This window comes from Chlamydotis macqueenii, chromosome 1, assembly GCF_036417535.1.
Source record: "Chlamydotis macqueenii isolate bChlMac1 chromosome 1, bChlMac1.mat, whole genome shotgun sequence".
Classification (NCBI taxonomy): domain Eukaryota; kingdom Metazoa; phylum Chordata; class Aves; order Otidiformes; family Otididae; genus Chlamydotis; species Chlamydotis macqueenii.
This window is the reverse complement of record NC_141556.1, coordinates 207369117-207386095: the sequence shown is the minus strand read 5'-3', so window position 1 is coordinate 207386095 and position 16979 is coordinate 207369117. Positions and strand designations below refer to the sequence as shown.

The 16979-nt window shown below is 37.8% G+C and overlaps 1 protein-coding gene across 2 annotated transcripts in view; it reads left to right on the top strand.

The window, feature by feature from the left end:
* TMEM135 (transmembrane protein 135) overlaps positions 1-16979 on the top strand; it is a 185744-nt gene that overhangs the window by 59587 nt on the left and 109178 nt on the right. For both annotated transcript variants that reach the window (XM_086739648.1, XM_086739649.1), the window contains exon 5: positions 13570-13635. In XM_086739648.1, the coding sequence (XP_086595774.1) occupies positions 13570-13635 (66 nt within the window). The remainder of the gene's footprint in view (positions 1-13569; positions 13636-16979) is intronic.

Below are 16979 nucleotides of genomic sequence, written 5' to 3'. Positions count from 1 at the left end.
CACTTATCAGGATTAATTTGCTCATTTGTTGGGCAAGATATTAGTTGATTTGTCTGCTATGGTCCCTAAATTGTTTTTAGTATTGCTGCATTCCTTATACAGTTCCTTCTTCTGTGTGATTTATGTACTTTTTCCTCAAGAGGTATGAGCTATTCTTTGGCTGTGCTAACATACAGGATATTCAAACAAACATGCTTATCCATGCAATCGAGTGCAGTTTATATAACGGACCTACTACATGTATTTGTTACCTTTAAACCTTGCCAGGAATAACTGTACGTTTTGTTCCCGGTCAAAAATCCTCTTTCTTGTTCTTTTCTACTTGGTTGAAGTGTTTGCTGTGAATCTTAAAATCTTTAGGTTTTTTTAGCTTCCTTATACGTTTAACGTAAAGAGAATGGGTAAATGTAAGGTGAATCATAGAATCACAGAATTGTTTGGGTTGAAATGGACCTTCAAAGGCCGTCTAGTTCAACTCCCGTGCAAGGAGCAGGGGCATCTCCAACCAGATCAGGTTGCTCAGAGCCCCGGCCAACCTGGCCTTGAATGTTTCCAGGGATGGGGCATCCACCACCTCTCTGGGCAACCTGGGCCAGTGTTCCACCACCCTCAGCATAAAAAATGTTTTCCTTCTGTCTATTTTAAATCTACCCTCTGTTACTTTAAAACCATTACCCCTTGTCCTGTTGCTACAAGCCCTGCTAAAATGTTTGTCCCCATCTTTCCTATAGGTCCCCAAGTGATCTGGTGAAGGAATTCTGCAGTTTGTCTGCCCCTGAGGTGGGGAGCAAGAATTTCAGATTAAACTGAAATTGAAGTTTAAGCCATCTCATTGCTTTTCCTACTTTTACAATATTTAGATACAATTCTACATCACTTGGAGTAGCTTAGAACCATGCTGCAGTTTCTGGATTTGGTAAATCTAGCAGGTGATTTACTGGTGATGCTTCCTGTGTTACTGTAAGAAATGTGCAAATTCAACTGCAGGCTTAAAAATCTCTTGCTTTGCCTTGGCTCTATGTGAATGACATATGTTGTGCATCGGGGCATGCAAATTTCCTGTTTTTGTAGATAATACACTTCATGAACAGAGCAGACTATTATGACAGAATATACAAACCTACATTTAATGTACCACCAGACAGTCACCTGCTAATTCTTGTAACAATTCGATTAGTTCTGGTCTTGTGCTTCAAAAATGAAATGCGAATGCAAGCTTTTCCAACTAAGTGTTTTCCCAAGGCTCTTTAGAACAAGAATTTAGTGGTGGTGTGTACAGGAATTGTGTATTGTTAATTGGACAGTGTCAATTTTTGATTACTAGTGCAAATTTTAATTAATAAAATACTAATTCCAGGAAGCATTTTGTTTTAGAATAATTTGGTTAGTATGATACGTGAGAAATTTTTTTTTGAAGTGCCATGTTTTGGGCTAACATTTCTTCTATTTAAGTACATTGAAGTATTTCTATTGACTGTAATGTGCAATAAGCTTGTTTCTTAAACAGACCTTAAGGTTATGTATCCTTCAGTATAATAAGAATTGTGAGTACTACACTTATGAATAACAATACTGAATAATAAAGTTCTCCACGTCGTTGTGAGAGAAATTAAATTTGGAATGCAAAATATTACGCTACAGTCATATGGTGTGGGAAGGTTATTTTTAAAAACAGGCCAAAGAGAGAGATTGTTTTCACTCCAAAATGAACATCACATTTTTTTCTAAATTAGATTAAAGTTTAAACTGTACTTACAGAATATCATATCCTATGGAGATCAGTTGTTGCACTAGTGAGGTGCTTGTTTAACTTCAATCTCTGTAAGTGCATAAAAATGGTCTTTAGCTGTGTGATCACATAATGTCTTCTTGTTGGGAACGTTACTGGTTCCCAGTAAATGCTTTAAGGTGTCTTCTGGATTAGCAGCTGCTCAACATTTTTGTTTTAACCATAACCATCGGTGTGTGTTCACAAGTTCCCTAAGATACAGGTTATCAAGTTCCTCCATGGGCTTTTCTCAGATGCTTATCAGCTGTAGTCTGTAAATACTGCAGGTTGTTAAAATTTATCTGCATTAATCAACTGTAAAGTGGCAAACACTATAACCATTTTAGGCTTCAGAAGTAGTTGCCTAGAATTATTTATTCTGATGGTGTTAGAAAAGTATTCAATAATTGAGTGTGATTCAGTGTTAGAAGGGCCCACATTTGCCCCTCACTCTTTCCAAATTTGTCTGCTTATTTTTTTTTTTTTTTTTTTTTTTTTAGCCTATTGGAATTTTAGTTGATCTGTATGTTCTCAAGGCGATGGATGAAAATAACTAAATCAATGGTTTTTATGACTTTGGGATGTAAGTGAAAAGTATTATACCTCTTTTGGAGGAGAAATTGCCATGGTAGTACCGTCGGGGAGGTTGGACTAGATGACTTTTAAAGGTCTCTTCCAACCTAACCATTCTATGATTCTATAATCAGGAGCAGATTTTTAGGATCCCACCCTTACAGAAAAGTCCTCTGTATTTCAGTTGTGTTGCCTGATGTTGAGTAACAGGAACGGAAGCTAGAATCCAGCTCTTTTGCATGAACTTTACATATTTTACTGTTGATCTCATTGTGGTTCTTCCTATTTGGCTCATGATTTACCTTCCAAATTTTAGAGAAAGTGAAGCAGGGGTTTTACAGACCTGATAATCAACATGTAGCTTTATTTCCTTCTTTTACCATTGTCTATAGCAACCACCTGAATTTTGATAAAAGGCTCATATCCTGTGAGACCACTGATAGTTGAAATCAAGTCTCATTTTTTACATTAGAGTAGGCTACACAATTTTCTCGATGTAAAAACATGCCAAGTTATTGTTAGGATTACAGAGCTAGTTGGCTGTAATTACCAGGTCGTTATACACCAGGCAAGGGTTTTTCATAGTGTTGAAGACCTTCATGACAGTGATTTTGATGATTGCAATATTGCAGGCTTGACTGAAAGCCTCTTTGGATCTAATGTGGTTCAGGGTGTGGAGATTGTAGCTAAGTTAATCTCAGGGGGTTTGAGTCTGAGTCTGGCTGATGCCTTGTTTTTTAACGGCATTTTACTAATTTAGCTTGCTAGAGGTACTTTCTTCTGTGTTGACATTTGATATTTGTCCTGCAGTCCTGCTGCAGGGATGACTACAGTAATTCGTCAGTTGGGAGGGTCGGTCCAGTCAGCTTCCCTTCGAGGAAAATGGTCAAGAGCAGGAAGGAGGAGTATCCAGCTCCCGGCATGACAGAGAGAGAGAAGTGAAGTGTTTTAATGACTATACATGGGTAAATTCTGCATTTTTGGAGATTCAGAAATCTTTAGCCACAAAATTAGAGGTGGTGAGTTCTCATAACTTTTGTTTGAGCAGAGTTGACAGACTTTACTACTTTTCACTGTTGTATGTTTGCATAATGTTCTAACGATTGCGGGTAGGTGTTACGTCAAAACCTTGGTTGTTAAAAAGCAGGACTACTGGAGTACAATTGCACTGCGGCTTCTGTCAACAGTTTTAGCGTTCAGAATAGACATGGCCCTTCTGATAGTGTGTGTAAAGGAGAAGTGTGGCTTCCTTCCGAGATTGGTCTTGTGATAAAAGCTTCCTGCCTTTCTTGAAAAGAGAAAATGGTGTGCAAGTGTGCTTTGCTCTGGGCCCTGCACTGCTTGGCAGAGAAGGCTCTTCTCAGACCCTGGAGGTACTGTTGTCGTGTCAACTTTGAAGAAAGATGCTTGGGAAGAAGAAATCTTCCTTGTTCAGTGTGTCTGAAATGGTTTCACTTGCAAACTCTGAGCATTATGCAGCCTGTAAGTGAAGATGCCTGTTAGTTACTCTTTGGCAAAATAAAAACAGCTTTCTCAAGAACAGGAAGAGGTTGACCCGTTGTTCTGCCAACTCTCAAAATGTTCTAAGCCCTGGAATTTTTAGCTTGCCTTAAAAGAAAAAAAAGTTTATTTTTTAACAAATAATTCAGAATACTACATTATGTTGGTAGTTAACTACCACTCCTCATACAATATGTGACTTTCTGAAATTTCTTGCTGATTATTTTGTATTAAGTGGTTTTAATCCCTTACAATCAGCATTTGATTTATTTTTTTTTTTAATGAGCAACAAAGTGATAAATCACACCAATTAATTTTTTGTTAGATCATCTCCAGAATGTACATATCCTTCATTGAAAACATTGAACTGTTGTCCAGCATCAGGGAAACTTTTCTAGAGAGGCATTTTTATAAGCTGCATAAAAAATGAAGTAGCATTAACCTATGTGCTCTTTTTCTAATTAGTTAGAAAGATTGTGTGACATACCCGTGTTTAAATAATAAGGTTGGGAAGTGAGTTGAGTGTCTCATCCAAAGTAGGTGTAGTCTATAATACTTATTATTTACAGCATGGTGATAAATCACTAGTTTGAAAATGTTTTTTAGATTAGGTCTGTATTAGTTTAACTCATAACTCTGTGAGTAAATTACAATGCATGGAAACAAACCAATTGAGACAAAGAAATTTTGGTTCCATTTGGAAATATTGAGAGCAACTACTTAAAATTGCTACCAGTGGGAAACGTAAAAGATGAGGTAATCCCCTAAAGAAAAAGGACCATGGTTGTGAAACACATTAAACATAAATCTTGTAAAGCTTGTGGGGAATGCGCTGAATTGAACCCGCTCAGAGATCATGCTAACAAGAAATTCTGGTCAATGAAGGCAGATAAAGGAATTGTAAATGCCTGTATTTAAATGACTCTGGAGTTCCAGAAACATGCTTGGATAATGCACAATAAAGCTGTATAAATATACAGCTCTCATTAATTTAGTGGTTGTAGTGAAACTTAAAAATGTCCATGTTACAAGACCCAAGGCTGCTGGAATAGCTTGCCAGTGTCATTCAGTGTTTAAATCTCTGCCATTTTCCAGGGGTTAGAGTGGAGAACAGCGATCAGAGGTCTTTGGATTTTGCTCTCGGTTGTCCTAATAACTCTCTGAGGAACTGTGGGTGAACCATGAAAGCTTACCTCAGTCTGCTTTTACTTGTATTGCAGAACAGTTTGGCTTCACTTATTTATGATAGCTTGGGAATGAATTCTACAGGAACATCCTGGTGCTCATTGCTACGTCACACACCGTTCCTTCCCATCTGTCAGCTTGCTTTCATTATGATCTTCACCAGTGCTCTGCAGACCAGCAGGGACAGGTGCTACAGATTCACAGTGGAGAGTCAGAATGGAGGGACAGGCAGAGATGTAGTTAAGTATAAGATGATCAACAAGGCCAAATACAAGGTCCTGCACCTGAGTCAGGGCAAACCCTGGTATCAATACAGACTGGTTAGAGACTGGATTGAGGGCAGCCCTGAGGAGAAGGACTTGGGAGTGATGGTGGACAAAAAGCTCAACATGAGCTGGCAACGTATGCTTGCAGCCCAGAAAGCCAACCGCATCCTGGGCTGCATCAAAAGAAGTGTGGTCAGCAGGTTAAGGGAGGGGATTCTGCCCCTCTACTCCGCTCTGGTGAGACCCCACCCAGAGTTCTGTGTCCAGCCCTGGAGCCCTCAACATGAGAAGGACATGGACCTGTTGGTGCGAGTCCAGAGGAGACCACAAAGGTGATAAGAGGGCTGGAGCATCTCTCCTGTGAGGACAGGCTGAGAGAGTTGGGGCTGTTTGACCTGGAGATGAGAAGGCTCTGGGAAGACCTTGTAGCGGCCTTCCAGTGGCCGGATAAGGTGGCTTATAAGAAAGATGGGGAGAAACTCTTCAGCAGATCCTGTTATGAAAAGGACAAGGGGTAATGGTTTTAAAGTAGAGGGAGGTAGATTCAGACTGGATAGAAGGAAAAAAAATTTACAATAAGGGTGGTGAAGCACTGAAACAGGTTGCCCAGAGAAGTTGTGGATGCCTCATCATTGGAAGTGTTCAAGGTCAGGTTGGATGGGGCTTTGAGTGACCTGGTGTAGTGGAAGGTGTCCCTGCTCCTTGCAGATGGGTTTGAACTGGATGACCTTTGAAGGTCCCTTCCAACCCAAACCATTCTAAGACTGTGTAGTGTTGGAGTTCAGAATGGCTGTGGGCTCAGGGCAGTGTTGCCGAGTTTTCCTGACATCAGGCCTGGGCAGATGTGTTGTTTCTGCGTGTTGCTGTTCCAGCGACCCCTGGCCAAGCAGCAGAAATGTCCCTCATGGATCAGTTCCAAATGGTATGGGAGGCAGGTGGGAACTCTTTCTGCTGCAGGGGTGATGCGGGATGGATGGATGAGTGTGTGTGCTCCTTCTCACCATTTTGGAGCCAGAAATCTGAAGAGCTCGCTACCCCTGAGTCCCAGGGGAGCACTGACTACGTGCAAGTGTGCTCGTATATTCCTGGGCTGGCCAGAGGGGTCTTTCAGCTCTTATCTTTTATTCTATCTGGCAGCATTACTAATCAAAACCGTTTTTGACAGTTGTCATGTGCTTTCTGCAGGCTGGCTTGCAGCTGTTTTCTGTCCTTCTGCCGTGTGGTTGGAAAGGAGGAAGGTTTTAGCTGGCTTCAGTGGATCGTTTCTCAGATGCAGAAACCTCTGCTCGGCACTGGTGGTGAGGCAGCCTTGCTGGACCTCCTTTGTCTGGCATTTCTGCCAAGGCACAGGAGATTAAATGGCCTATTTCTCCAATTTCCCATGCTGGCTGCTAGCCTGGTTTGTGGGTAATTCAGTTCATGAGCATTATACTGCCAGATTTTTTTTTTTTTTCTAGCTTCCTGATAGTTAATTACAGCGTTGAGCTGTTCAATCCTTTGTGCAGAGAAAACTAGAAAAAGGTGAAAGTCAGTTACAGTCTGGGACCAGGAATCCCAGTTAAATACGAAGCATTTTTTGAGAGTGGGGTGGGAGGAAGGAACGGGGAAGAACAGGTACAGAAGAAATCGGGAGAAGAAAAAAAAAATATCGTCATCTTAAAAAAAGTTACAGATACCACAACTTCAGACTACTGGGTTGAGATTAAGATAAATAAATACTAATGCTTTTATTTCATCCTCTTGGCAGTGCACAGTGCTTTTTTAGTTTTGTGCTTGGTTCGTTTGTTGGGCGTGCGTTCTGCAGCTGGCAGTTTTAAAGCTCTTGTAAGGAGAGGCGGAGGTTCCTGAGCCGGCCTGCAGCAAGGAGATGTTCTTGCAGTGGAGACAGAGCAAAGGCTCAATGCAAGGTGGAGCACCGCCATGTGTATTATCCTTTGGGTGTTATGAAGGTCAAGGTAGTTTAGCTAGGTAGTAGGGTAGAGGTAAATTAATTCATAAGAGAGTTTGTTAACCCTGAAAGTGCAGGTTTAGTTCAATGGGCTAATGGAATTTTTTAGTGTAATAGAAATTGCACTGAACTGATCAAATAATTGTGTGTAAATTTGAACCTATGTTTACATGACAAATCTGCAAATATTGTAAGGAAAGGGCAAGACCTAATTCAAAAAGAGCTGTGTGTGCTGTTAATCTTGTGAATTTTAATACTGAATTATTTATGCTCTATTAGTGATGAGTTTTTACAAAAGCAAACGTCCCGTTAGGGAATCAACCTACATTTATTATTTGAGAGAGGAGAACTATTTTCAGTTAGTACTGTTGCGGTATAAGATTCATGGCCAGATGTGTGCTTTATTTGCTTTCTATCCTCTAATTTTCAAGCTGGTTTTCCCTCCTTCCCCTTAAATTAGAGCAGATTTGGCTCTTCTTTTGTGCACCCAGAGCATCCACAAGACGGTCCTGCAAGCTCGTATTTCCTGGGACTTGTGAATATTGCGGATATGTGACCTTCCATTCCTTATGTGCATCTTTATTTTCATTTGGGACAGGCAGTAAAACATGATTTATATAATAAAATTGTGTTGTCTTTGTAATAAAGGTGCACAAATGTTGTATGAGTAGCCAGAGGAAAGGGAGATCAAGTATTACAAAATGCAGAGGTGTTCGGTGCAGTATTTTTTCTGGGTGTTCACATTCTGAAAGCTGAAAACAGAAAAAAAATTAGAGAATCTTTGAAAAGTGGATGTGAGGCTATTGTGAGCTCTGTAAAATGGTTTTTACACCAGGTTTTAAATCACTTAGTCTTTATTGAGTTCACAGTTAAGTTGCTTTTATAGCAGGTAAAGGTAAGAAGTGATTTGATCTGCTGATGGGTGAATGGAAAGAACTTATGTCTTGACATACAGATGTCAAGTGTACACTGATCTACTCGTTGTACAAGTAAGGTTCAAGTGGTTCGGTAATGAAGGCATAGACATTCAGACTCCTTTAAAAAAGTAAAAGACAGAGGTACATGGAATTCACACCTGTAAAATGAAATGAATTACATTTTTATGACTTTCCAGAAAATAAGAATTTAAATATATGTCTCCTGAAAAGCATCAGTTCAGCTTCAGTGTTTTATTTGAACATATTTTAAATTTGTAAAATATTTAGAATGGCAGTAAATTCAATGTTGGTATTGTGGTGGTTTAATAAAAAGCTGTTACAATAAATAAGCTCATCACTTAAGTTAATCTGTCACGTGGAGTAAGGTTTAGGTGGAGAGGGTTGCCTTATGCTTGGTATTTTGTGGACAGAAATTAGGAAAAAAAAATTGATATCAGAAATTTCTTGTACATTTTCCTATTCATGATTGCTTCTGAATCTCACCAAATCTCTGTTAATTTTTTTTAATAGCACTTGTGCTTGTATTCAAAAGCTGTGTGATGGTTAGCTAATAAGGGCTGTAACAATAGTTCATTTGCAATACGTAATCAAGTTGAAAAATGTTATTGATGACTTCTGACAGACTGTCAAGAACCTTTCTGAAATGTAATTTACTTTTTGTGAAGAAACAAATTTTACAGGCGAGAGCTGTCAGCCGGCTATTGTAGCCAAGACCAGCAGACTTAATAGGAATGAAAAAAAGTCTTTTGTGGTCTTCCATCCAATTTTATTTGTATAACAAATTGCACCATTTTCATTTTAATTAAATCTGTAAATTGCTGTGAATGACTTGCAAAGATCTGTGCCTTTCCAGACCCATCTTTAAATAGATTTTTTTCTTTTTTTTTTTTTCCTTAAATGCACGTTTAGAAGTAGATGCCAGAATTTGTCAGACGATTAAAAACCATACATTTCTAAATTAATTTGCATTAGCAATACTCTCCACTGCCTGCATTTGCAGTTTTAACTTTGGTAAAACAGTAACTATTTTGATGAAGTATTATAAGACTGTTTTATTTTTTGAATACCTAGAAAATTCAAAACATCTGGAATCTAAAGTACTGTTTTTCTTGCTGTTTTCCCTACAATTTCCATCAATAATGTGCAATTATTTTCCACTTCAGTTCTGGTTCATAGAAGTGGTTTCTCTTTTTTTTTTTTTTTTTTTTTTTTTTTTTTTTTTTTTTTTAACCCGCTTGCAAGGAATTTGAACAGAAGTGACTGCTTTCATGGAGGGGAAACAACTGGTCATCTTTGTCTGGAGATGATATTAGAGCTTGCATGGCGTTGCAGAGTGGTAAGATACATTAGGCTGCCATTTCACCTCATATAATGTAACACAGTGTGCATTCCTTACAATGAAGAATAATTTTAGGATTCAGTAACTATCAGCTTGGCAACACATTTATTTCACACTGAGATCACTAAAACCATCTGTTGATAATTTGCTTTCTTACGGACCTCTGGCTCGCATCTCTGAATAGAAGTATCTAAAGTCGTTGCCTAAGCCTGTAATGATTCTTACTTAAGGCTTTTTCACAGTGAATTGAATACAAATAAATCTCAAATTTTTACAGCTTCATAAAAAAAATCTGATTATAATGAAATATTTAATGCTAACACAGGCAGAAGCAGTTAAAAGTGATCTAAATTCCTAGTTGACAGTTTCTTTGGGAACACTATTATTAAATAGACAAATTTGCTTCTTTAATCCATTATCCTGACACAATGATAAATACTTTCAATCAATTGTATTTCATAGTCACAGTTATCATCCTAACGTAAAATATAAGATTACTTTAATATTTTCAGCGTTTAAAAATTGACATAATTTATGCTACATTTTTAAATTAGGAAGCAATAAATGTAATTGTAGGTAAAAGTGTGGCATTCAGTCAACAAATGTCTAATATATGCAAGAATTTTAGAAGATACTTTAAGGATTGAAAAGGGCTTGGCATTACAACCAGGTAATTAAATTTACTCTAAATGTCGTGTAGCTGTGGATGTCTCTGCTCAAGGATACTGTGAATTGTGAACTGAAAGATCCGTGAAAACTCTTCTGTGGGGCAGAAGAGTAGTTTTGACCTAATGCCTAGAAGTATGCTAAATTTTTCCAATAGAAATCTATTACTGAAGAAGTCCAAGAAATTATTTTATTAGGTAGCCTGTGTAGAAAGATACATTAATTTGTGATAGAGCCATACTCTGCATGTTTTTGTGAGATTTAATCCAATTAAATAAACAAACTTCCCATTTGAATATACTTAATACTTTTTTTAAAAAAGTAAAGTTGCAGTGTTTGTGTTCAATGGATTAAAATTTAATCAGTATTGAAACAAGTTGTATGAGAGCATTGAATGTTGGCTGTTATTGTACTAATAACTTCAGTAGTTTTGAAATTAAAAACCAAGAATATATCAGGCAAGATGGGTTCAGTAAACTTGATTTTTAGTCAAAGTAGATTTTATGTCTTACAAGGATTCTTGTACTGTCAGCAAGATATCACATACAGAATTTCAGAAAATATATGAGATGTGTGAGCGTATTGTTCTTTTTTCATTACTGTGGTGCGATTCTTCATTCCTGCAGCTTTTTCACCCTATTCTTTATGGAGCGTTAAGTATGATGAAGTTCGTCTTTAACATTAAAAAAAATAGATTTTTTCTTTTTCTTTGGATTTCTAGTTTAAATTTCTCCACTCCTGTGCTTATTCCTCAATATTCAACCTGTACAGCTTGAATGCCAGCAGAATGCTCTGTGTTTTGGGATTTCAGTGTGGCTTGGCTCATCACAGCTAGAAACCGCAGAAGGAGGGATGGCCTTCCGCTTGGCTGGCATGAAGCATTTCCACCGCTTATGGAGAATTTTGAGAATTAGGCTGTGCTTCTTAGGGAAGCACAGGGAATTTACAGGTCAACTGTAAATTGCCTTATTTTGTGGACTTGTCACTGAAAACATTGTGAAATACTGGAACAGGTTGATGAGAGAGGTTGTGGGACCTCCATCCCTGGAGATACTGGAAATATGCCTGAACAAGCCCTGGGCGACCTGTTCCAAGGGGCTCTGAGTAAGGCCAGGTGACCTCAGTTGTCTCTGACAAATTATTCTATTTGTGCCTGCATTTGTGGAGAGGAAAGGAAAAAAATGGAAATTGCAGACAGTGTGGGAGTTTGTCCAAAACAAAAGTGCTACACATAAATTCAGGTTTTAAGATGGACCAAATTTCGTAGCCTGATCACTTTTACCATTAGTCGGTGTGATGTTACAGTTTTATGAAGGTGTTAAAGAAATTTCTGAATGGTTTTATGTTGTTCTTCTTCCATGTAAAACATTGTCCTATTAGAATCTCAACAGGTTGTTCACACTTAGTTTTCTTTGTAGAAAGGATAGAAACTTGAAATGCTTTCTGCTAATGCCCACCTCTTTCTTCTTAAACATGACACCACCAGTAAGCTTGAGACTGATTAATCTTTTGAAAGATTAACTTTGTTAAGCATCCTCTTGGATTTTGCATACCGAAACCCCCAGTAACTTCTTCTCCGGCTTTGTCATTGTCAGTGCATGAATGACTATAGGTGGCCTCATCCCGTCCACGCTGTTTGGGTGGGAAGCGGTGATTGTAGTGCTAATCTTCTTAGCGATACTAAGAATATGAAGAACGGCGCCCATAGGACATCCACGGTGCTAGATTTACTGTTGCTGTGATTTTTGTCCTTGTTTCTGAATGTCATCTGGCTTTAACGATGTGGGTACCAGTGTATTAAGAGAGATCTTTTACTAGTAGATGTGAAAAGAAAGTCACACACACCAGTGGTTTTCAAAAGAAACACGGCAGCTTAGCTGTATTGACAGAATGCTCAATTCGGTTGAAACATCCTTAAAATGTTGGTGAAAGAAACCAATTTTGGGAAATACAAAAGGTTGTATGAGGTTCACTTCATCTCTCAAAGAAGAAAGGTTTGAGAAGAAGAATTGCGCTTGGTCATTGCCCTGCATTGTCGTGGGTGTAAATGAGGTAACACATTTTGCGGTCCAGTCTTCTGGAGCTCACACTTTCGTTTACAGAAGGGGAAAACATAAGGCAATTAAAAGCTCTTTTATAAAATTATTTTCTGCAGGCAATTATTTAGAAAAGGGTAAACCACACAAATCTGTGTCTTGGAAGACTGAGGAATTAATCTCAAGAGCTATCTTTGCTATTTGCATTTGTTGAGATACAGCTGTCGTAAGGTGATGTAGCATGAACCCAGTAAGTGTTGCAGTCGTGTAAGCATTGAGCTGCTTATTTCTGAAGTCACTCTTTAGAAAGATAATCAGCTACTGCAAACTACTTCTATTTATAAACTTTCTAAATATTTTTTTTATAACAGCCTGCTAATTACTTTCTAACATAGATCCTTAAGTGTTAGAGTATTTTTTTATTAGAACCAGATATTAAAAACGTATTTTGTGGCAGTTGAAATTGAAACTGGCTTCACTGCTTGCTATGGAAACAAGTCTTTAAAACAAATCTGTTCTTGTGTACGCTAATGTGCCGATCCATGTTTTTATGTAACCAGTGAATTTTTTCATGCCTTCTTGCAATCAGCTTGTAGAAGGAAATATGATACAGAAATTATGTGTCTTTTTTGTGTTATAGCCTGGATTAAGAGTCAGTGATCTATGTTTATATCAGAAATAAGAGCTGATTGTCCCACTAGATTAAAGAAAGGATGGGACAACTCACAGAGAAAGGTATGCGACCTAGCTAAGATTAACATAATTAAAGATTTCCCCAAGGCTGTGTTCCCTGTCATTTGCACATGAGAATGTTGTGTTTTGTAATGCCAATGTTATTAAGGGTTAAGAGGGGCTCAGGTGCTTTTAGGAAAAGTGTTGCATCGTACTCTTGATTTTTTTGATACTTTTTTTGGTTAATTTTGGTGTACAATATTAAAGATAAATTTTAAAAGTTAATTAGTTTAATGAATTATAAAATACCACATAGCTTTTTTTTTTCCCTTAGTATCCCACTTTTACCTGACAGCCTGTGGAAGACCAGGGGCTGAGCACGTCTGACCTGAACGAAGAGTCTTGTGTAGCCACTGCAGTGTCATGGGAGATACCGCGTGCTGTTTGGGTGGTTACTTATGCCGAGATCCAAATCCTTGATAGACCTCTCACCTTCAATAAATGTTTGCCTAACCTGTGCAGGCTGTTCTAAATAACTTGATGAAGTGAATCCGTTGTAAAATGGGTGCTAAAGGTAGCTGACTCTTGAAAAAATGTTATAAAAGTTGAAACAAATCTTCATGAGCTGAGTTGTCTGTTTTTGAAGTAAGTAATTTGCGTTTGTGTTTCTTGATGCAGGCTGCAGAAACGTTGTTCCGAATGGCAGTAGCAAGAGGAGCTATTACACCTTTAAGACATGGAGAAGTAAGGCTAAATTTTTTTTTTTTTTTTTTTTTTTTGCACATGTGGTATAATGTTTTAGTAATGTAATGCTTTATAAACTCCTGGGGGACGTACTGTCTTCAGGTAAGTGAAGAGGGCTGGACTATATATAACTTGCATACCTAAGTTATAATACATTTTTTTTTTATAAGGGAGAACAGGAATGTAAATCCTGCCCAGTGGGAGACTAAGTATTCTTCAGAAGACACTCTCTTTTTCTCTTTGCCTGAATTATAATTTAGCCTTAGAATAAAAGTGGCTCACAAGAATGTCCTTTTAGCTAGGCAATTTTTCACTGGATTTTCTCCATTAAAAATTGTAGAATCTGAAGAAATCCGTGAGGGGTTGATCTTTGTTATTGCATAGCTGCAGAGAGGTTACTTTATCCTTTGTCTGTTCTTTTCAAGAAATCAGTAACTTCAGGTGGCATATGAAGTATTAACACATTAACCATTCTGAAGAGGATAAGTGTACTGGAATATAATGTTGCTCATTTGTGCTTCTGTTGATGGTGAATATTTGTTTCCTCCTCTGTGTGGTTTTATATCAGGTAAACATTGTTCTGAACGTTGCTGATAAAATGTCTCCAGTATTAAGTGGTGAAATTTGTGCTTAGTTTGAATTCAATTTTTTTAAAAAAACAAACAAAACTATAGTCAGACATGACATTGGAAATGGAACTGATCTGGACATCTGCACAGCTGGATGCTACAGTATATTGGGTTTTAAACATAGAAACTTCAGTGGTTTTTTTTGTGGCAATCTGATTTGATTAAATTCTTAGGTAACTTTGTGTAAAGTTTGTGTACTAGACAGAGCATTCAATCTGGAATCTAGAATACCCTGGAATCCCAGCTGTGCTGTAAAATGTTCCTTATGCTGATGAAGTTGCCTTAATTTTATCTTTTGAAATAAAGTAATGTGTCAGTGTCTGAAGAAGTACCTGAGATTTCCTGTCCTGCCATTTTCTGTTGCTTTAGCTTTTCTGCGTATGGATCCATTATACTTTTTACGTACTGCTCTTCATTCTTTCCTATAGAAGATTGTAATACTGTTTCCAGAAGTGTTAGTTATGGAGTATATGCCACCTTTCCAAATTCTCTCTGTTCAGTTTTTTTCAGTGAAGGGTACTTTAATCTTCTGTGTTTTAATGAGATTGCCCAGAGAGTTTGTGGAATCTCTGTCCTTGTAGTTACTTAGTGAGTGGTGTGAATTTTGGAGAAAATCAAATGATATTTTGTTTTTTAAGTGTAACTAATTGTATAATGCAATGCAAAATACTGGGATGATTACAGGCATAATGATATCTGTGAATGATATTATAATTTCTGTCTGCTACATCTTATGTTGAGCCAGCTCAGCTCACTGATGTGGCAGAAAAAAGAAAACTTTTTTTCTTCAGATATTCCCTCTGATCTTTTATCAATTAAACCGCCTCAAGGGCTGGAGAGAACCAGATGAGAAGCAGCAAGATAAGTGATGAGAGGATGTAGCTGAGATTAGCAAAAAAGGGACTGGGTGAAATTGCATCTGTTTGACGATGCTGAACTTTACGGTGGCGTCCTGTGTCCTGTGACACTGTTTTCAAGGTATTTCTTGGGCTTCAGTGGAAATGCAGTTAATGCTAAGCTAGATAATTTATAGCTAAAACATGTAAGAATGGTCCAGAGTTGGCTTGTGGTGTAAGAAGGCAGTGGGAGAAATAAAAAGACCTTTTTTTTTCTCTTATATTTTTATTAGGTTATATGCAGGGGTAAAAATATTTTGACTCAAGGAAGATCTTTTTGTTAAATTACATTATGAAATTATAATTTATTTAGTCTCAAAATGAGGAATGACATTAATCACATGAAATTGATTTTTCCAGAAGAAACATGCAATTATCAAGAGTCATATTAAAATTTTTTTAGGTCTTCCAAGAAATTACTGAATGTTTGCACAGTGCATAAGTAGAAAGGGAGCCAGAAAAAAAAAAAAAAAGTAGAACATGAACTGAAGTTGACTGTATTCTGTTTGAGAAGTGTGAACTTGGCAGTAAAAATCAAAGCCGAGCAACTTGTTTATTGGAAATTCCTAACTACGGAGGCAGCAGTCCAAGTGTGCAAAAGTACTGTTCAGCTTTCATAGCAGTATTTAAAAATATGACCCCATTTAACATTTAAGAAGAGGTGAAACTGTTCTATATTAGAAGGGAGTAGTCATTTGTTTTAAATTCATAAGTAAAAAAATGACAATATTCTGTCTGCACCACTGAACAGATTAATGTGCAAACATTTCTTTTATATGGGGAAACCAGGGTGCGTGAAAAACTATCGTTATAATTCAGTTGTCATCACCAAGTGGATTTATAATTTATAATATTGAAGGTCTACGGGAAATCCCTTTTCTCCTGCTTCCAACCTTTCCCTGTTCATTGGAAGACATCAAGCTTTTATGCGTATAGAATGTTTAGTTTTTTCCTTTATTATCCTTGAAGAAATTAAAAAATTATGTTGTATTGGTTTTCTGAATTTTGCATACGGTTTGTAAAATTACTGGTGAGAGTTCAGAAGATTGTGCTGCCAAAAATAGTTACCAAATTTGGGTACATAATGCTGAAAATTATTGAAGTGTAAGATACAGGTTGTAAAGGTTCCTGAAGAATCTTCTGAGCAATTCCCTTTTTCCTGGTTGAACTGAAGTGTAAAACTGAACTGAAGTGTAGAAGCATCTGTGGGAACCAAACCCACAAGCATAGTTCACTTTCAGGATTCAATATGTGGTTTTTAATGTTAATTAGTTATTTCTGCCAGTTGCTTTCTTTTGGGGGCGGAGCGTGAGGCAGAGCCTTGTAGAGTTCATTCGATTCTGTTAGCTCTTAGAGCTCATTCCCAAATGATCCCAAAATTGTACGAAACAGATGTGATCACACCAAATCTATGGCTGCGCTTGTGTATGGAAGTCTTAGGGTGCATTTCATTAATGTCACAAGGTTTAGAGTTGGTGACAGGCATAGCTGAGAGCTGTGGATTCAGGGTGCCTGGACCTGACACCACCTAAAGAGCTTCTCCAGCTTCATGGGTGCTGGCTGATGTGACAGCAGTGATGGAGCTGAGGAAACAAGAGCAAGGCTGCCTGCCAGAGAGGGTGAGAAGCTCCAGTTCTGCATTCCCTGGAGCTTCTGCTGTTGTGTGCTCAACCCCCAGGGGAGAGCCAAAAGATCACTGCATCCGTGGTAGGAGGATGGAATACATTTGGCACAAGCCAAGATGAATTTTGGTGACTATACACAGAGAAAACTTCCCTAATTTTAATTGGAAGTGAACAATTTTATTTCTGTTGAGCAA